The sequence below is a fragment of the Phoenix dactylifera genome, unplaced genomic scaffold (genome assembly GCF_009389715.1).
Source record: "Phoenix dactylifera cultivar Barhee BC4 unplaced genomic scaffold, palm_55x_up_171113_PBpolish2nd_filt_p 000285F, whole genome shotgun sequence".
In the NCBI taxonomy this organism is placed as follows: Eukaryota; Viridiplantae; Streptophyta; class Magnoliopsida; order Arecales; family Arecaceae; genus Phoenix; species Phoenix dactylifera.
In genome coordinates, this window is record NW_024067769.1 from 25471 (window position 1) to 46830 (window position 21360).

A 21360-nucleotide genomic window follows, 5' to 3' on the forward strand; every position below is an offset into this window, starting at 1 on the left:
TAAATAGCTTTTCTGCCTTTTTCTTAAATTATCCATTTGTTCTTCTAATAGGAATAATTGAAATGTTTTAGGTATAAATTGGTAGGATATGAAGTCCGAAACTTGATGGCTACAGCAGCTTGGTGTGGGGTTTGGTATTTTTGTGAACTTCAAGCTACTTGCTTATGTTTTCATAGTATCAACAAGATGTTGGAACCAAACTGGTCATTGATAATTAAATACATTCCGCTTATAATTTATTTATTTTTCATTCTATTTCTCAAGAAATTATTTATTCTTCTATTATATAAATTTATATTTACATTCATTATCTCTTCATGCATCGTGAGAGTATCATTTTTGTAAGTAAGAGGTAATAGATATGTCCATTAGCTGGCATAATTAATGTGGAAAACCCATGATCCAATCTAGATTTTTGATTGGTTCTTAGTAAAGATTTGCTCAAATATAACCAAGTTAATGTACATATAAATGTTTGTATATATATGTGTGTGTGTGTGTGCGCGCGCGCGTGTGTGTATGTATGTATGTATGTATGCACATATGTATGAATGTATATATGTGTGTGTATATATATTCTAAGTGGTAATGTATTCTGAACTGACCCTTAAAAGTCTAAAACGAAGCGTAGGCTGTTTTATAGTAAGTCACAGAACTCCGTAGTTAACCAGGCTTGGGGCTAAGCCTAAAGCCCATTTCTTTAGTATCAGGCCAGAAAGCAACGCCTAACCCAAGTCACTTTGGGCCCACTAAGCTCCCGATAAATTCAACCACAAATCCGCCGACGGGACTCCCAATTCCCAAGCGTAAAACCACCGAAGCAGCGTCGCCGCTCTGAGCTTTAGGTTTTAGGGTTAGGGTTTTTCATTTCCGCTCTCCTCCGGCTATGGATCCCAACTTGAAGAAGCGCAAGTCCGACGAGAACGGCGCCGTCGTGGCCTCTCCGGCGAGTCTGATGCCCGAGGACGCCCGCAAGGTCGTGGAGCCCTTCACACGCGAGCAACTCCTCGACATCGTCCAGGATGCCATGTGCCGTGACGCCGGCGTCCTCGACGCCGTCCGGGCCATCGCCGACAGGGACCCAGCCCAGCGCAAGCTCTTCATCCGAGGCCTCGGTTGGGAGACCACCACCGAGGCTCTCCGCAACCTCTTCTCCTCGTACGGCGAGCTCGAGGAGGCCGTCGTCATCGTTGACAAGGCCACGGGAAAGAGCAAGGGCTACGGCTTCATCACCTTCCGCCACATTGATGGCGCTCTCCTTGCCCTCAAGGAACCCTCCAAGAAGATCGACGGCCGCATGACCGTCACCCAGCTCGCCGCCGCCGGCACCGCCGGCCCCACCGCCGCCGCCCCTCCTGCCGTCGACGTCTCCCTGCGCAAGATCTATGTCGGAAACGTCCCCGCTGACATGCCCTCCGACCGCCTCCTCGCCCACTTCTCCTCCTACGGGGAGATTGAGGAGGGGCCTCTGGGGTTTGACAAGCAGACGGGCAAGTTCCGGGGGTTCGCCCTCTTTGTCTACAAGACAGCCGAGGGAGCTCGGGCGTCGCTTGTCGACGCCACCAAGGACATCGATGGGCACCATCTGGTGTGCAAACTTGCGATTGACGGGAAGAAGGGGAAGGCGGGGGCTCCAGCCGCCGGTGGTGCTGCTCCGGTGGGTGGAGTCCATGGCCAGCCAATGGGAGGCGGGGTTGATGTCGGTGGGGATGGGCTCGGAATGGGTCACCAGTCCTCTTTGCCAGGTTCTCTGTCGAGTCAATACGGAGGACCAGGCAGTGGGATCTCTTCTTTTGGGGGTTACTCTGGCGGTGGGATACCAGGTGCTGCTGGTCTGGGTCAACATCATCACCCGAACTCATCCTTGCCATCATCGATTGGAGCGGGCACTCCCGGTCTCTCATCGGTTGGAAGCCAGGTGCCTTCGGCTCTAGCTGGTGCTGGTGCTGGAGCTGGAGCTGGAGCTGGAGGTTATGGAGGGGGTTTTGGGGGTCCTTATGGGTCTTCCTCGCAGTATGGTGGTCCTGGTTATGGTGGTTTTGGCGGAGGATCATCTTTGTACCGCATGCCACCAAGCTCTGTTGGGATGCCTTCTGGGGGTTATCCTGAGAGCGGGCATTACCCGCTGTCATCATCTGCTTACCAGAGCCAACACCACCCACCGACTGGTTCATCTCCTGGACCTAGGGTTCCGAGTGGAGGGGGGCTTTACCAGAACATAAACCCTTTCTACTAGGGTAATCTACTTTTTCCAACTCTCTTTACATCTATATCTAGGCATACTTTGAATTGATTTTTTGCATTTAACTAGCTTCTGTAGCTTCTCAAGGGCTTATTTTATCTTCCTGAGATTAAGTCTTGCAGTTCAATTAAGTTGATCTACCAGAAATATTCTTTGGGGTTTGTTGGTTTATGAAGGAATACCAGACTTGATAATTGGTCTCATTTTGTAGAATTTGACATTTTTGTATCATATCATCTGCATGCTGCTTGATTTTGATTGGAATTCTGGCTGATTATGGGCTTCTGGAATGTGTGATGCATTTTTCATTGATTTTTGCGTTCAGGCTTCTTAGTGACAACTTTCATGTGTTGTTTTATTGCTTGACTGCATGAATTGTAGTGGTTTTGTGTCTTGGATTGCTCATTTAGATGATGTGTTGAATTTAATATATTGCTATGTATTTAATACTTTTTAAGTTGATTCTGATGACTATCACGCCCTGTTACATGCTATTTGATCTATTTACTTCTGACATTGCCTTTTTCCCTCCTTCTCTTTACACTGACAGAGCAGTACCTTCAAGTGAATCATTTGTATGTACATGTCTAGAAATACTGATGTGTAATACTTGTTGTGTGCTCTATATATGCGTGATCCATCTTATATGGTTTGCTTGCTTATTTCTGTCAGCCTGGTCTCCTTCTCTTGCAGTGTTCTTGGTTACTTGGTCTGGTCTCAATATGTGCATCAAAACTTTCTTTCTTGTTTGCTGTTTTCACTCGCTATCAGAACTTCCTGCTACTTAAGGATAGTTTAAGTTAAATTATTTTGTTAATTGTCTTGCAATATTCTTGGTGACTTGGTCTTCTTCTCAAGAAATGTATGAATGTTTCTTTCTTGCTTGCTGTTTTCGCACTCGCTGACAGAACTTCGTGCTTCTTAAGGATATCTGGGGATAAATTCCTTTATTGGTTCTCTTATAGTATCCATGACTACTTGGTGTGCTTCTCAACAAATGCATGAAAATTTTCTTTCTTGCTTGCTGTTTGCACACTTGCTGATAGAACTTCCTGCTACTTAAGGATATTTTGAGATAGATTCCTTTATTAGTTATCTTTATAATCAAGCTACTTGGTATATTTGTTTAAGTACCATCGTGGAATGATCATTTACAGATACTAATATTTGGAATAATAGAATAAGGATAAACGCTTCGGGGTTGATAAGTGCACATCAAAAGTTACTCAGCCCCACTAGTGCTAACTTGGTAATTAAATACTCAACCCTCTCCCTTGTTTGGCAACAATTCTGCTGAGTTACACCAATTCTCTTGTGCCACTCAGCAACAGAGCTTTTTGTGTGCATGAAATTGGCTACGCGAAGCACGTTTCATAACATTATGCTAATGGTAATGTGATACCTCTATAATAGGAGTTAAAGGAGAATATCCCACTTCTAAAGCTTGTACCTTGAGGGGTAACAATTATTCAACTTGACATTTGTGTGGATTGTGTATAAATGAGGGCAAGATTTTCATTTTGGCTAAGATCTCTATTGTGATCTAGGTTTATGTGATGTCAAGGCCTTCATAGTAAAATATATATGGAAAAATCTTGACCCCATTATATTGGCCAATAAAAACCAATAAATTTCAAGATATTGGCCAATATCATACAATATATTGCTGATTTTAGATTAATTTATTAATCTCAAAATTAATGCCTAAAATTCGTTGGTAATTTTGAATTCACTATATTGGTCATGATTTTGATATCTTGGTGATACGAGATCCCGAAAAGTCTCAATTCTTTTCAAACTAAACTACCTAGCTTACAGGCTAAGATAAACCTGAGATCTCGATTCATTGGGTCTAGTTCACTCACCTAGAAGATTGATATCTTAGGATTTAAAAGTCTTGTTTTAGGGGTTCTATAGTTTCGATTGTTAGACTATCTACATTGTATTTTAAGTGAGTAGTATATATGCTAGAGCTTCAACCCGAATCACGTCATGATTTGGAATTTTTCATGGGCCATATTGTCCCGGTTTGGTTGGTTCACAACATATTTGTTACTTGAGTATCAATAGTTAGCTTTTTATCAAAATGTTGTATTAGCGTAGGAAAGGGATCTACAATTTCCATCAAGGTTTGTCGAACTGGTATTGGAGGGCGTTCGATAATCTGTTTGGCATGTGATAGGTCTACACCTTGCTTTTTTGGGGTATCGACACAAGGAACGGAAAGGAAGAAGGAGAGGGAGAGCGGGGGAGAGGAAGGAGGGGGAGAGAGAGGGAGGGGACTCTCTTGGAGGTTTTGTAGTTGGGTCTCCTAGGTTCAACGACTATAGCCGAGGAAGGACGGGGAGTGGGAGAAAGGTCGGAAGGAGGAGGAAGGCGTCGACGGTGGCGAGTAGAGGAGGGAGAGAGGTGAGGATTTTGTCTTTTGAGGACCTTGGATTCTTGGTGCTCTCGACTGGGATTTGAGGGAGAAGAGGCAAAGGGGCCAAAGGAGGGGGAAATCCCATTGGGTGGGGGTTTTGAAGGTTTCAAAGGACATGGGGGGGGAATCGAAAGCGGATCAAGAGGACAAGGTGGATGAGGAGGGGGGTTCCATGATGGCGGGGATCGGTGATTGGGAGGGTCAAAGGGTTTCAAAGGATGTGGGGGGTGGGGTGAGTGGTGGGCGATATCAGGCGGATCTCGAACTGGGAGGGGCTTTTTAATGGGTTCAGCCTATTTACATAGTCTGCAAGGCAAAGATTTTGCTTCTCTGTCAGTTTGGTTTAGTATACCCAACTAGGTGGTTCGGTTCGATATGGGGGGTGGGGTGAGTGGTGGGCGATATCAGGCGGATCTCGAACTGGGAGGGGCTTTTTAATTGGTTCAGCCTATTTACATAGTCTGCAAGGCAAAGATTTTGCTTCTCTGTCAGTTTGGTTCAGTATACCCAACTAGGTGGTTCGGTTCGATATGTTTTGAACTAAACGGTTTGGGGTGGTATGGCGAACCTTGATTTTCATTCATTAGCTTAATTTTATATCATCAAGATATTGAATTTTCATGTCTTTCTAATAGCATGTGTTAATTTAGTTATTTGGTTTCTACTCTCTTTAAACTTTACGAAATTCAACCTTGATCAGTTCAAGGTTGGTCTTTTTAGGATTCACGCTTATAAGATATCACTGGGCATCGACTTCTTGTAACCCTTCTCCTTTATCTAGGCTCGGAATTGACTATGTACAAAATATAGGCTATGTACAAAACCTTCTTAGTTCGAGGTATTTAGGATTGATTATTTATAAGAAACGGGTGATTGAAGAGGTTGTTTTCTATAGTATTAAAGCATGTTGGATCAAAAAGAGAAGTGCAACTAGGATATTATGTGATCATAGGATAGCAGCCAAGTTGAAGGAAAATTTTATAAGACTGCCATGTGACTAGCTATTCTTAATGGTACAGAATGTTGGGTAGTTAAAAAGCAATTTGTGCACAAGGTGAGTGTGGCTAAGATGAAAATGTTGAGATAGATGCGCGGTGATATAAGAAAAAAAGGGTCATTTGTAAAAAAGTGGAGGTAACACCTATCGAGGACATATTGAGAGGATGATTTAAATGGTTTGGACATGTACAACATAGGCCAAGGGATGCATCAGTCAGAAGTAGTAGTTTGATACATACAGAAGGAAAGAGGGGTAGAGATAGATGGAAAATCACATGGGATAAATTATCAAAGGATTTGCTATCTCAGCAGCTTTAAGAAAGTATAGCCTCAAACCAAGCGAAATGGAGGAAAAGGGGTTCATGTAGTCAACTCCAACTAGTTTGGCGTTAAGGGTTAGTTGTGTTGAGTTACCGGTTCAATGCAAGTCTGGATGAGTTTGGTTGGATTATGTTGGGTTAAGGTTAGGTTGTGTGAAGTAGACAATACGTTAGTCCAATCATGTTTTGACCTTAGGAATCCACACCTGTGGGGCTGGGAGTTTGGGGTTTGTTGGATTAAGAAATCCTGACGTAGGGTTGAGTCAGCTTTGGTAGGGTCTTCTTTGCGGATAATATATTGTTCTAACTTGAGTTGTATGGTGGCTTGACATTATTTTAATTCTAAAAAAATGAATTTTAATTACCTCTTAGCATATAGAGAACTTTTTTCTTGGAATTATTAATTGTCATTGCTTGTGGAATTGCAAAATTGTCACTTATGCTTGCTTTATTGGTTGCATTTGAGCTTTCTTTTCCTCAACTGAATAGATGATCAACTTTCACCTGTTATATGTCATGTGTGCTCTATTTTTAGTCAAAAACTTTTTTAAAAAAGTAAGACATCTAACTTTTTCTTTCAGTTTGGAACTTGCACAAATATTGGTTGGTGGACATCAAGACCATTACCTTTTCCAAAGGAAGGCACTAGTTGTATAGAGGTCGGGGAGAAACATATTTAAGTTGCAACATGGAGGGGAATGCTGAATGAGTAGAATTAAGTTTTTCTTGTATGTGTTTTTGTGTTAATAATGTGGCTATGCATGTCCTTGTGCGTGTGTTGTGCATATGTTAGACTTTTTTGAGGCTTTTGTGTTAGAACTTCCTGGACAACTGTGATTTCGATATTGATGAAGCTAGAAAAGCATCAACCCCACCCCGCCCCTCCAAAACCCAAAAAGTGATTAGTGCTTTGGTGGCTAGAACTATAGTTGCTAGGAACGGTTTTCCCACTCTCAGAGGAGTTTCAATGGCAACGAGTGTAAGTAGTCATTTAAATGGCTGAATAAACTCATCGTTTATTATGGCATATCATACCCTTTTTTGTCTCTCATAGATAGAATAAATCTCATTGTATATGAAATTTATGGTTACCATTAAATCACTTCATTATGATAATCTACTGTAAATTTGACTAAAAAGTAGTTCATTCTAGTGATCTTCCATGGGTTTTTAATTTGTTTATATATTTGTTTTAATATTCTTGCTTGCTTTAGGATCATGTGTTCTCTTTCTGAGGTTAGTTTTTTTTTGGGAAAAGAACCTTCATTTCTGTTTTGTGCTCTTAAATGTTTCTTGCATCAGTTTCCCCGTATGGCAAGCATTGGCTAGAACAAAGTTTTTGCTATAGATGCTCTTTCTCCTGAAACCTCTCGCCATTTTCCTATTCTTTTTGTCTACCTGTTGAGATGAAGGAAAAAGTGTTCTCTGAATTGGTGTTGGTGTTACAAGATTTTGACATGAAGAAAAATTAGTGTTCTCTGAAGTTGGTGTTTTGCTGTTTCAAATCTGTAGTGGAAAGAAAAAGTACTAGTTCTGTAACTATGACCATGAAGAAGTGTTTTTAGATGTCCTAATAGCCATATGGTAAATAGTAAAAGGATACAAGGTGAGGACTGTGAGATTATATATATTGATCTGATGGGTTGGTTGGAGGGACCCAAGGGACTATCAATGGGCTTTTTATCTGATTCCTTGCCATTATATTTGAAGTTGATGTTTTTAATCATTAATGTGTTATATTAATATTTTTATGGTCATTGAGTCAAGTGCGTTAGAACTCTTAGAATCATTCATTGTTTAAAAATCAGTTACTAAGGCTGCTATAGCAGTTTGACCCAAACAAGATAAGTACCAAATTGGTGCTATATAGGATTGGGTATGAAGTAGCTAATATTGTAACAACCCAAGATCTTACCCAAAATGGCTAGCCAGAAGTTATTATTTGGATTCCTTGATCCTGTATAAGTACCCAAGATCTACCCAGCGAATAACCGATGTGGGACTAAACACATGCCCACACGGGTCCTCACATATTCTTCCGTTTAAGCCCTGGCGTCCTTGTCAGGCTAAGGGTTCAAATCCATTCAAATTTAATCACAAACACCATGATCGGCCCGTGGTCAGTTCCAATAAATTTGTGCTGCAATGTCCCCTAGTCCACATAGGTTATAGGCCGGGTCCGCTCTGATACTACTTTATGTCACGCTCCGAATTCGGATCATGACACGACCGTGCTATTGCAACCAATAACACAAAACCACTTAAAATTTTATAACAAAATGAACAATTTTATTCACAAATGTCATAACATGATTCATCAAAAAGGAATGATACAGAGCTTCCAAAATTTTTAACATTGCATATTCACATTTTCCAAATCCTGGAGTATGTCAAGCTCCTTGCTTCTTGCAAACCTATTTATCTGTAAAAAAAATAGATAAAGTGGTGTGAGCTATACGGCTCAGTAAGTAACCATGCATAATCTTACCAGATCAAGTATAATGTACTTCATGCCAATGCATTAATTTAAGAAATTAACACTTATAACAAAGTAAGCATTTCGTATAGCATATATTCAAATCAGTCATAAAATAGTGGATGCCCAATCATGCAAGTTCATAAATATGGATATGCATTTTATAAAATTCTTGCCATTATTCATGCTTTAAAATTCGTACAATCAGATTATAGTGCAACTATGACTGATCTTATTCTCACGACAAGGCCTTTACCAACTATTATTCTCCGTTGGAAGGGTCTATACCAAGCTACTATTACCCACCGGCGGGGGTCGTATGCCGAGTTAATCTTGCCCACTGGCGGGGTTCGTATGCCGAGTTATTGTTACCCACTGGCGGGGTTCGTATGCCGAGTTATTGTTACCCACTGGAGGGGTCATATGTCGAGTTACTATTACCCACTGGCAGGGGTCTTATATAGCAATCTGAGAGTTCTTAAATCATATCATGCTTTTCATAAATCTTACTTCATAAATACATTGAAAATTGAATAATGGTATCATAATATGCAAAAATTCATGATCATGCTGCAAACTTCATTTTTCCATGCATCTTTCTACATCATCATAAATTATGTGTAAATAATATAGTAATCATGATGAATGCTGTTTATTCAAAATCATGTAACATTTGCTACACATGCTTGATCCAGAAATATAGCAGTAATATACAATTTCATATTCAATTAATTTCATGTATTTGAAAACAATAAGATTGTGTTAGGATCACTTATCTCAATTTACTGACAAAGTCCTACGTCTAGATGACAATTCTCCAATACCTAGCAATATCATGAAATTATTTGTTACTTGCACATTCAATTTCTATTTATTTACACTCTTTTCTTAATTGAAATCATTTACAACCCATCCATAGGATTCATTTTCATGTTCAGGCTCATAGCCTGATTCAATTTCTGGTTCAGGCCCATGGCCCAATTTAGTTTCTGGTTCAGGTTTGATCCAATTTTTGGTTCAGGTCTGATTCAACTTATGGTTCTCGTTTGATTCAATTCCTGATTCAGACCTGATTCAACCTCTGGTTCAGGTCTATTCTAACTTCTGGTTCAGACCTGATTCAACCTTTGGTTTAGATCTGGTTTAGCTTCTGGTTCAGATTTGATTCAATTTCTAATTCAGACCCGATTCAACTTCTGGTTTAAGTTTAATCTAATTTCTGGTCCGGATCTGACCCAATTTCTGGTTTAGGTCTGACCTAATTTCTGATTCAGGTCTGACCCAATTTCTGATTCAGGTCTGACCCAATTTCTGGTTCAGGTCTGGCCCAATTTCTGGTTCAGGTCTGATCCAATTTCGACTTCTAGTTCAGGTCTGATTTAATTTCTAGTTCAGACAATTACAGGGTTCTTTTATTCAGGCCCAGTGACGTAAATAGTTGGTTGACAATTAGGCCCGTAGCCCAATTACGGACTAGAAATGGTTCTGCCTATGTTTTGTTCTAATCTACAAGGCCCTACTTAGTTTCAGTTAATTTAGGAAAGATCTTGGCTCGGCCCAAGCCCAGTCCGAGCCCAACCACAACACAACCATTTAGTCTAGGCCCTTTGAATCCATTATTAGATCCTGGCTCATATGGCCCAGATCTGGTTTAACATACCCTATTAGATCTTGGGCCCTTTTAGCCTAAGATCTTTTGATATCATTTTCTCTTCAAATTTATTTATTATTATTTTATTTTTTTTTCTTCTTTTCTTCTTTTTCTTTTCTTTTCTTTCTCTTTTTCTCTTCTTCCCAAAGCTTCCCCTCTCTTTCTTTCTTCTCCCCTTACCCTCTTTTCTCGTGACCAAAGAAGGGGCGACCCCTTTTCGGGGGCTTGAGAGGGGGGTCGGCCAGCGGCGGCCGCGGCTCACGACGACCGACCCTCTCTTCCTCCTGCGGAGGAGAGAGCCCGGGAGAAGAAAAGCCCGGGACGCTCATGGCCGAGCTGCTTGCAGTGGGGCCACTCGCGGCCGGCTCGCGGCCGAGCTCTACGACATCGGGTTTTGGAGACCCACGTTCTTCTGACCTGAACTAAGAGCGCTTTCTTATGATAGGAGAAAAAGCTGTAAAGAAGAAAAGGATGATTTTTGTACCGCATGCATAGGGGCCAAGAGGCGTAGTACCCTAATGGCCGTCCAAATGGAGTGGGGAATGCGTACTATACTTTTTTTTACTACTACTTACTAAATTTCTTTTCTCTCTAAAAGAGGCTGATAATAAGTTCTTTCAAAATTGACTATTTGTTCCTCTATTAGAGGTGTTGCAGAAATGTCTGCGATTGAGTAAATAGCTCTACGAACGAATGGATCGGCCGCGCACTTGGTGAGTCTTCTTTCTTTCCGTTTTGATTTTATTTTTAAACTAGATTTACTCTACAAAGCAAAAATTGTAGAGAGGAAAGAGATTAGGGCTTACCTAGCTCTGTGAAGAGGCTGGGATGCTTCCTCCGGTGGCTCGGCGGGGATGTCGAACTGTTTTCTCCGGCAGCTTGGCGGTGGAGCCGAATCGGTCTGTTGCTACCGCTGCAAGGAAAGGGGAGAAAAAGAGGGCGGTGAGTTTTAATTCAATTTCTCTAAGAATCCCCTAAAGCTCTTATAGCCTTCTCCGAAAAAAGACGTGAGGAAGAATGGCCGTCTTCGTGGTGGCTGCCTCTTCAGCAGACGGTTGTAACGCACCTTGCAGGCGGTTGCAGTTCACCCACGAAGGTGGACAATCGGGTCTTCAGATGGGCCGCCGACTTTGGCCTATTTGAAGGCCCATTAGTTACATTTAGTGGTATCAAAGCTTAGGTTTAAGATCATTAGGGATTGTAACAAAAGTGGTATCAGAGCAATAGGTTTAATTAAGAGTAAAAACTATGGCTCGATGCCTGGTATGCCAGCAGGTAAAAGCTGATAGAGGCTTGCAGGTTTGTTGGAGCCACTGGAGATACCAGAATGGAAGTGGAAACATATCACCATGGATTTTATTATTGGGCTTCCTAGGACAGCTAAGAAGAATGATGTAGTGTGGATGATTGTGGACCGTCTCACCAAGTCAGCTCACTTTATACCTTTTAGGATTGGCACTTCTCTTGAAAAGCTGGCACAAAGATATATTGATGAAGTCATGCGCCTACATGGCATACCTGTTAGCATTGTGTCGGATCGGGGCCCATGATTTGTATTCAGATTCTGGAGGAGTTTTCAGGATGCTATGGGAACTGAATTGAGGCTCAGTCCTGCTTATCATCCTCAGACTGATGGCCAGTCAGAGCGGACAATTCAGATCTTGGAGGATATGTTGAGGTCATGTATAGTCGATCTTGGAGGTTGTTGGGACGATCGTATAGCTCTGGTGGAATTTGCTTATAATAATAGCTATCATTCTAGCATCCAGATGGGCTTAAATGGGCCGAAGTCGGCGGCCCATCTGTCCACTTTCGTTGGCGAATTGCAACGACCTACAAGGTGCGGCGGTTACAACCGCTTGCTGAAGAGGCGGCCACCACGAAGACTTTCCTCGAAGAGAACTCACCGCCCTCTCTTTCTTCCCTTTTTTTTGAAGCGGTAGCAGCAGACCCATCCAGTTCCACCGTCGAGCTGTCGGAGGAAGTAGCTCGACATCGCCGCCGAGCCACTGGAGGAAGCATCCCAGCCTCTTCACAGAGCTAGGTAAGCCCTAATCCCTTTCCTCTCTACAATTTATGCTTTGTAGAGTAGATCTAGTTTAAAGATAAATCAAAACAGAAAGGAAGAAGGGACGCACCGTGTGTGCGGTTGCGAGCATCGCCGGTGCTGCTGGCCTCGGCTGTGGGTGCTGTGATGCCGCAAGCTGGCCTTGGGTGGCCCCACTGTGGGTAGCGCGACTGCCGCGGGCTCTTCTCTCGAGCTCTCTCTCCTTGGGTGGAAGAGAGGGCCGGCCGTCACGGGACGGCCTTAGGCCGGCCTCCTTCTCGAGCTCTCGGCAAAGCCTCTTCTTTGGTCACGAGAAAAGAGGGGAAGGGGAGAGGAAAGAAAGAGAGGGGAAGCTTCAGGAAGAAGAGAGAAAGAAGAGAAGGAAAAGAAAAGAAAAAGAAGAAAAGAAAAAGAAAAGAAAGAAAAGAGAAAGAAGAAAAAAAATAAAATAAAATAATAATAAATAAATTTGATGGAAGATGATATCGAAAGAACTTGGGCTAAAGGGGCTCAAGATCTGATGGGGCATGTTAAACCAGATCTAGGCTATATGGGCCAGGATCTAATAATGGATTCAAAGGGCCTAGACTAAAGGGGTTGAGTTGTGGTTGGGCCCGGAGGGCTTGGGCCGAGCCAAGGTCTTTCCTAAATTAACTGAAACTAAGTAGGGTCCTGTAGATTAGAACAAAACATAGGCAGCCATTTCTAGCCCGTAATTGGGCCACAAGCCTAATTGCAAACCTACTGTTTACGTCACCGGGTCTGAATAAAAGAATCCTGTAATTGGGCCTGAACTAGAAGTTAAATTAAGCCTGAACTAGAAGTCGAAATTGGATCAGACCTGAACCAGAAATTGGGTCAGACCTGAACCAGAAATTGGGTCAAACCTAGACCAAAAATTAGATTAGACTTGAACTGGAAGTTGAATTAGGTCTGAATCAGAAGCTGAATCAGATCTAAACTAGAGGTTGAATCAGATCTGAACCAGAAGTTGGAATAGACCTTAACCAGGGGTTGAATCAGGAATTGGATCCGACCCGAACCAGAAGTTGGATCCGACCCGAACCAGAAGTTGGATCCGACTCGAACCAAAAATTGACTTAGGTCTGAATCACAAATTGAATAAGGTTATGGGCCTGAAAATGAAAATGAGTCCTATGGATGGGCTGTAAATGATTTTAATCAAAAAAAGAGCGTAAATAAGTAGAAATTGAATGTGCAAGTAACAAATAATTTGATGATATTACTAGGTATTGGAGAATTGTCATCTGAACGTAGGAATTTGTGAGCAAATTGAGGTGATCCTGACACAATCTTATTGTTTTCAAATACATGAAATTAATTGAATATGAAATTGTATATTACTGCTATGTTTCTTAAAATTAGGATCCAGCATGTGTAGCAAGTATTGCATGATTTTGGATAAATGACATTCATCATGATTACTATATTGTGTACACATGATTTATGATGATGTAGAAAGATGCATGGAAAAATGAAGTTTGCAGCATGATCATGTTTTGCATATTATGATGCCATTATTCAATTTTTAATGTACTTTTGAAGTAAGATTTATGAAAAACATGATATGATTTAAGAACTCTCATAATGTGCTGGACCAGTCTTACAACTTGTCGGCCCACAGGTTCTTTAAAGGATGGCCAGTCTAGTTATTTCATGCCCTGGTCGAATGGGGCATGCAATCAAAGAGGGGAAAGAGAAGTGAATTATGTTATAAGATTGCGGACATCTTTTCTCTGTGGTCGATGGTATGACAATATTTGTATCTTTGTTTTATAATTGATGTTATGTGATTGTGAATATTTGTATCTTATCAATGATGTTATTAGGTTTAGTGGATGATGATGCTTCTTATTAGATTGTCGACCTTTACATTGTGTGGATGTTGCTTTGATATAATGATTTTAGGTGGATGGTGTTTTGCGGTTTTCTTTTTTTCCTAATCGAAATTAATGAAAATATTGATATTTGATACTATGCAAAAATATTGATATATTTTAGTGATCTACTCCACGCTCCCCCCCTCCAAAAAAAAAAAAAACATGGGACCGCTTCCTGCCTGCTAGTCCTTTTTGATAATTTCAGATCCATTTGTACTTCTTTCTTTTTGATTGGGAATCCACTCTAGATTGATGGCGATTTCTTCAATTATATTCTTTCCTCACCCATACTCACCATGTGTTTTGGTGAAATCTGAAAGAACTTGCTAATAAAAATTAAGATAGATTTCCCCCCTTAGAAGTTCTCATTTAGAGGAGAATGACACTTTCCATTGCCAGTTCGATTCGGTTGTGAGGATTGAGTTTTGGGTCACTTTGGTCTGAAATCAAACAATGGCTTGCATGGACCTAGCTTCAGTAGTAGTGCTAATGCTGTAACTTGTTGAATTGCCGGGATTATAATAGCTTAGAAGAAATGATTGATATTATTTTTACCAGAAAATTTGCAGTTGATGATCAACAAATGTTTGCATTTCTCTTGTACTTGCTCATCCCCTACTTTTATTTCTATAGTAGTCTGTTAAGATCAATCTAATTCAACTTAAGGGAGAGGGGCACCTTATTTAGATACTGAAAGATCATGTGGAATCCATATGACTTGAAGCTGGTATATAAATCTAATAAAAAGTTCAAGACTTTGGAAAAGATGGGTGCTCTTCTATATCAGAAATGATGGATATCTTGATGAGAAAATGATAAATATCTGCGGCTGACGAAGAATTATAAGTAGTTAGCATGGACCAAAGATTGTTCTGTTGTGATAATTTCTTAGTTACTCATGTGTCCTAAAACAGTGATTTAGATCAAATGTTTTGACTATATTGTCAATATTGTGTTTGATCATGTTGAGGGAGGTGAGCAAGCTTTGGCCTTTTACATATTGTTTGAGGTGACAATATGTTTGCGCTGGTTTGGATAGTCTAAATTGCTGCCTTTATGGTTGTGATGGATTGGTGATCTCTAGTTGGTAAGTAATAATCTATCATTGATTTTGATGGCAACTAAGGTTTGTGCTGGATGTGTTGTTGCTGTCATATATTGGACGGAAGTTTGACCATGATGGCTTCAAAGTTTGAACTTTGTTGATTTGCTTTTCTTTAGTTAGTTATCTGAGAAACCACATGACATGTGCGTGAGTGTATATCTCTGCATGCAGTTGACTTCCTTCATGGCAGTGTTCTCAGCACTGCTATCAAGATTCCTGTAATTTATGCATGCAGTGGCCTATGTATTGAATCACTTGAGATTTGTGTGCAAGTAATATGGGAAAAGTGTGATCTGCTCTATTTGTTTGGTGTTTGTAAAATACATGGGATTATCGAGTAGTTTCTTCTGCTGTTTTTGTAGATGTACTCTTATGATCGTGATATATTGTGCTCCAACTGTTAATAAATATAGCACCCCTTTCATGAAGGATATCATGTCATTTAATTGCACTTACTTTTGAAGGAATCAATACTTGGATTATTGACAAAATGCAATCCTGTAGAGCAATTGTCGTGTCCATTTTGCTTATAACTTATTATATTGTGGCACTTTGATGGACCAGATGAAGCCCATTGTGTTTGCTTGCTGAGCTGGTGGTATTTTATAGATGTTTGATGGAATCTTTGTTTTATGTTGCCAGGGAGCTGTGATATCTCCCAATTTAATGTCTATACAATTTGCTGTCTGTTTTACCTTGCTTCAAAATTTGTTTGTTGCATTGTATTTGTTTGTTTTCCTGTACTACCTGTGCCTGAGGGGAGACTATTATGAGTTTTATTGGAGTTTTACTATGGATAAATAACAAATGCCACATAGTTTGGGCCCAAAAAGCAGCTTAGATTGTTGTGTGGTAGCAATGGGACCAGGGGAGTTTGATTAGCAGCATGATTTTGGTTGTTTTGTTAGTTAACCCCTTCCATGGAAATTACCTTGTGCTTTTATTCTCACAGAGCTAGTCCATTTTCTTTGTTGCAGGCATCTCAACTTTTACATAACTGTACATTGTTCACCTAAGTTTACTGCTAATCTCTTTCCTAAAGCATGTCGATAGGATGTCAGGTTGTACATAGCTTTTCAAGAGATCATCATATATTTTCTTAATGACAGACTGCTGTCATGTTGATCGCTTTTTTGTTTAACAGATTTCTGTATGCACCTTTATTCTCTAGCTTATTAACTTGTCATATAGTCATATTATTTGTTTGCGCATGATATTAACATGAGATACTAGAAGTGCATTTAATAGACGGAGCAGTTCCATATTATTGCTCATTTATCAATGTATAATGGAGTTTTACAAAAGATGTGGATGCTGCTGCTTTTGAGTTTGATGAACTGATCTAATGCCGGCAACTACTAGAGTATTGCAGGACATATTTCTTTGTGCACATGGTGTGCTTATCTGTAGAGCCTGAAGTATCTAGTTCTTTACATGCATTTTGACATCATTGTTGCTGCTGGTGTCATGTATGAATTGTTATTATTTTAGCTGATATGTTTGAAATTGTTGGCTGTTAAATTTTATGTAAGATGATGCTTGGATGCTCGTGAAGTTTTGGAAGGTAACCAGATGAACTTGAGTGTCATCTATTTTTGGTAAAAAATGGTTTCTGGAAGCTGCTTGTTGAGAATTTCTAAAATTTATTTTCTTTTATGTATGTATTTTATCTTTTCCTTGTACTTTGTTTATAGTTTGGGGTCAACTGTTTATATGACTGGTTTTGTTTAATTGTTTGCAGCAGGATATTTGTTTTGTTTGCAATATGTTGAATGATGAATTGCGTTGTGATGGATGTGTTATTCAGGTGTATGACAACTCTTGGGAGCAAATGCTTTGAATGGTTGTGCTGAATGCCGACTTGTTATCTACTTTGATGAATGGCTTGCAAATTTACTGGATACTTCTCTGCTTCTCTGCTCTGCTATGCAGTGTGCTCTGCGTGTTAGCTGCTGGGAATTATTAGAAGTAGGGTAGGACTTTTGAAATTGTGAACCATAACTGCAAGACCTGTACATTTGCGTCTGTGACTATATTGAAGTTTTTCTCCATTACAAATTTAAAAATGCACTTGTTTGTTACATATGCTTTATATTTTCTTGTGAAGAGATCTTTTCCTTGCTTTCTTTATAAATACTGGATGGCCTCATTGCTAGTCCTGAGATTTTAGTCTTACCTTGATAATATAACATCATTTGTGCATTATGCTAGAACAGTTCTAGTTCAGGGAAAGAGGTTGCTTGGTGATTTTGTGGTTTTTTGACTGGTTCATCTTCCATCAGAAAAGAGGATAAATATCAGCTATGAAACGTTTGCATGGATTGTTTGCTTCCGTTGGTTTTCAACTTCAAGCTGAGCTGCTTATCTTCTTTTTTGCTGATTCTTTACTGTATTCCTTTCTGTTAACTGTTTTTCTTGTTCATTCAGCAAGTGAAACTTTGTGGTTCAGTGATTTTTAAAATTTGATTGGCTGGGGGATTTCTAATATAGAGATGGTAAAGCATCTATCCTCCTATCATTTGTATAAGGAACTAATAAATTTCATATGCTGTACTCAGTTAATAAGCCTATACTGCACGGATAGATGAATATGGCCTATGATGCAGCCATTTTACTCTCGGTTTGCTAGTTTAATCTTCCTCCCATTTTTCTATGGTCAATGTCATCTAGCCTACAACGTTTATCTATTTTTTTAGGCTTCCTTATTTTCTAGTGTTTGAGTTTAATTCACAGTGGTTATTCATAGTGCCGTTTCCTGTGCTTGAATTATTTGTTTCTTTGTTATGCATTTCAATTTAATTTATTATTGTGTTGATGGTGGCTGTGGCTCTGGGCAATTTCCATTTCTGAACTTTCAATGCTTTCGTCAATTATTTTGATATTTAGTTTTTTTTTTCGATTTTCTCTTTTTTTTGGGTGGATGTGCATTCTAGGTAGCAGCTGACATGTTAACGATTGATAATCTTGAGCTTATTTAGTTTTGCTTCATACACGACGTCCCCTTCTCCCTTTCTGTGCACGCCGCTTGCCATTTACAGCTATAACTATTATAACTATTTGTTTCAATGTGGCCTGCATGCTTGGAAATAGCTTGCCGAAGTTGTTTGGACGGTCTCACCCATGCTTAGTCTTTGATTATGTTGATTCTTGATCTGATGGTCATGGTCTTTTTCTTTTCCCCCGAGAACCTAAGGTCACAGGTTTTCATTTTAATATATTTGCTGGCTGTGTTCCACGTGAATTTGATGTGCGAAGGGAGCATACCGTAAGCTAATATTATTTATAATGTGTTCATTTGTTTGCCATTGATTCTTGTGAATGCAAGGACAAATAACTAGTTAACGCTAGTAAACATTGGAATCTCTTCAAGTCCGATGCACAGAAATATTATTTATAGTGTGTTCGTTTGTGTTTTCTTTGACGTTGTCTACAGTTAAAAGCTGTCCAGAGTTTTGATGCTTTGGAAATTCCTTGTTTCTCCCAAAGTATGACGTCCTATCTGCGTTTTGATGCTTATTGATGCATTCTTGGGGAAATCTCGTGTTAGGAAGAAAGTAGTTCATTTCAACTTAGGCTGTTCGGAAGCTCTAACCTTGTTCCATATATCGTATATAAAGTATTTTGTTAAAAAACGTTGTACTTTAAACTCATTGTGTTTTACAGGGGAAGGAAGGAGTTCTTCTAATTTTGGTAATCCGAGTTGAAATGGAAAACAATCCATTATGACAGGTTTGTGGAGCCTGCCGCAAGAACGGAAAGTTCGGACAAGTTTTATTTCATGCGTCGTCATAAACTGCGATTATTTGGTAGGAGTCCTTTATTTGTATCAACTTGTTGCATTATCTTCATGGCTTGCTACTTATGAGCCTTTGTTGGTAGCGGGGTTTTAAGTCCTCGTTTTTTCTTGCTAGGCAAAACTCTATTGGTGTCCGGTAATTGCACGTATGATGGAAGATAAATGGTTCGGTCAATTGCTTTACAGGCCCAGGAGGGGCAAGCATGTTCATTAGGACGGGATCCAGCCTTGTAGGGTGGTATGAGTTTGAAGTGGGGTTGGATGGAAATCACGGGAATGGCAAGTCGGAATAACTTATGCGGATCGGCCAAATTATTTTTTTAGAGGTAAAGTGCAAGTTTTTCGCCTCTAAGAATAAAAATTGAATTCTGACTTTGTTTTTATAACCATAGTACCGCTAGATAGTAGTTGCGTTCTCGCCAGCCATGGTGTGCGTATGATAAAAATGCTGCAATATTCTCTGAAATATAAAATAGTAAGAAATTTTAGACGGGCAACAACTGTGTTTTTCTTTTGGGTACAAAATAACGTATGTGTTCATTTATTTATTTTTGAGTAAAATATGCGTTTATTATCACGTACACTTTCTTAGATGCAGGTAAAGCTGCGGGAGCTTGCATAAACGGTATATGGTGCATTGGGTTACGACACTATTTACTTGCATGTAATCTGAGTCACGCTCCTTCCCCCATAATGCTTGGCATTTGCGTCAAATAGATTCAGCGTTCACTTTAAGAGGCAGGTGTGGCTATTATCTAACGTCCTTTCAACTGTGAATTATCGTACGTCAAGTCAGACCCATGCTAATCGGTGCTGCCATTGCTTTTATTGAATAGTCCAAAGGGGGTTGGTACTTACATTATCAGGGAAAGAATATCCCTCCGCCATTTGTTGCCAAATAATCCCGTGGTGTTGTATGGTGTCTATGTTGATGAAATGCACGGTTCATGCATTTCATCGGATCTGGTCCAACGTTCAAGAGAAGTGTGAGCATCCATGTTTAATCCCACATGTAATTAAAAAATCTAAATAATATCTTTCTATTATTTGTTTAGGTGAGATTTTACATAGTTATAAATACTATTAGAGCGGACTGGCTCATAGTGTATGTAGACTAGAAAGTATTGATTGTGGTGCTTGTGCGTGAATTGAATAATTTGAATTCTGGGTTTGGCGAGGACGTATGGGCATAAGTTTAGTTCCATAAAAATTATTTGTTGGATAGATTTTAGGTACTTGTATAGAAATAAGAATCAATTTATATGTTCTAGCTAGCTCATAGGTAATTACAAAAAAATTGTGCACTAGCCAAAACAATGTGCAGAAATCAGAGTGTACATAAATCCTTGGGTTATTGGTATAGTCTACATCCATGTAATGGGCCTGGCATTGCATCAGTATATGCAAGGCATCTTTAAGTTTTTTTTTACTTTGAGAAAAAAAAAACTAAAAGGGGTTAATTTCTCTTTGCTATCGAATGTGATCGCGGTATATTTCGATTAAGTGTCTTTGGTGGTATTTTATGATTTGAATGAAGGAGGCGTTCAGGGACTTCGCTTTCTCTAAGCTAATGGTCTCAGCAGTACGAGGAAGAGTTGGGGATTTATTTTTGCTTTTCGGGAAATGAGCGCAACATTTCTCTAGTGGACTCCAGCTAGTAAGAAAGCAGGCTGTGGTGGGACGATCGATGTCTCCTTCCCTTTGTTCTCCGCATCTTCTGCTCTTTTATCGATGTCTCCTTCTACGTAGTCAGGATGGTAGGAGCAAGGGCTTTTGTCGTAACTCATAACAATATGGTGGCAACTTTTGCTTGAGCTCCAAATTAAAGCGCTAGAAATACGAATCGTCACAAAGTGCAAAAATATACAGCCAATTAGGGGATTTCGGGATCAATCTGATGCTCATGGTGGTCGCTCCTTCTAGCTTAGCATCAGTGTTTTGGAGAGCCTCTTAGTTCTTTCCTTACTCTGCTATGGAGTTCCTCTTTGACCTGATAAAAAGTATGCAATAAAATGGACTCTGTCTTCTAAACTCCAGCTGTGTCTGCTGCTGAAGAAGCTGTGCTAGCACTTGGCATACCCCAGCAAGATCTGCTTAAGTGGCTACAGCGTTTGGAGTTGGCCTAGCTGGCATGTTGGTAGCTTCTTGGGATAATGCTTTTACTCCTTTTTTTTTATAGTTAGCTAGAACTTCATTCCCGCTATCACTCACCGTCACCTATCAAAATATAATATTAATCATTATCCATTTCATCACATTATATATATATATATATATATATATGTATTTAAATATATATATATATATATAAATTATTATTATTATTATTATTATTATTATTATTTAAAATATCATTATTGTTCTTACTGTGACTCCAATTATGTGAAAACTAACTTAGCTA

The 21360-nt window shown here is 39.8% G+C and overlaps 1 protein-coding gene across 9 annotated transcripts; it reads left to right on the forward strand.

The window, feature by feature from the left end:
- Positions 1–798: 798 nt before the first annotated feature.
- Positions 799–20115, forward strand: LOC103695942 (UBP1-associated protein 2C-like). Of its 9 annotated transcripts, none has more exons than XR_005507842.1 (5): positions 799–2237; positions 18827–18969; positions 19075–19285; positions 19383–19434; positions 19552–20115. XR_005507842.1 is itself a non-coding variant. In XM_017840332.3 (2 exons), exon 1 carries the CDS (start codon positions 887–889, stop codon positions 2234–2236), a length of 1350 nt encoding a protein of 449 aa, XP_017695821.1. In that variant the 5' UTR covers positions 799–886; the 3' UTR covers position 2237; positions 16905–17293. The 9 variants fall into 9 exon arrangements, 3 of the variants coding, with proteins under 3 accessions (XP_017695821.1, XP_008775614.1, XP_038973853.1); XR_003383223.2 differs by lacking the exon at positions 19383–19434 and having other exon boundaries at positions 19558–19701; positions 19796–20115; XR_003383221.2 differs by lacking the exon at positions 19383–19434 and having other exon boundaries at positions 19043–19285; positions 19558–20115.
- Positions 20116–21360: the final 1245 nt, after the last annotated feature.

Bases quoted from the DNA above. Each gene is read 5' to 3' on its own strand.
- LOC103695942 (XM_017840332.3), top strand. From the start codon at position 887: ATGGATCCCAACTTGAAGAAGCGCAAGTCCGACGAGAACGGCGCCGTC.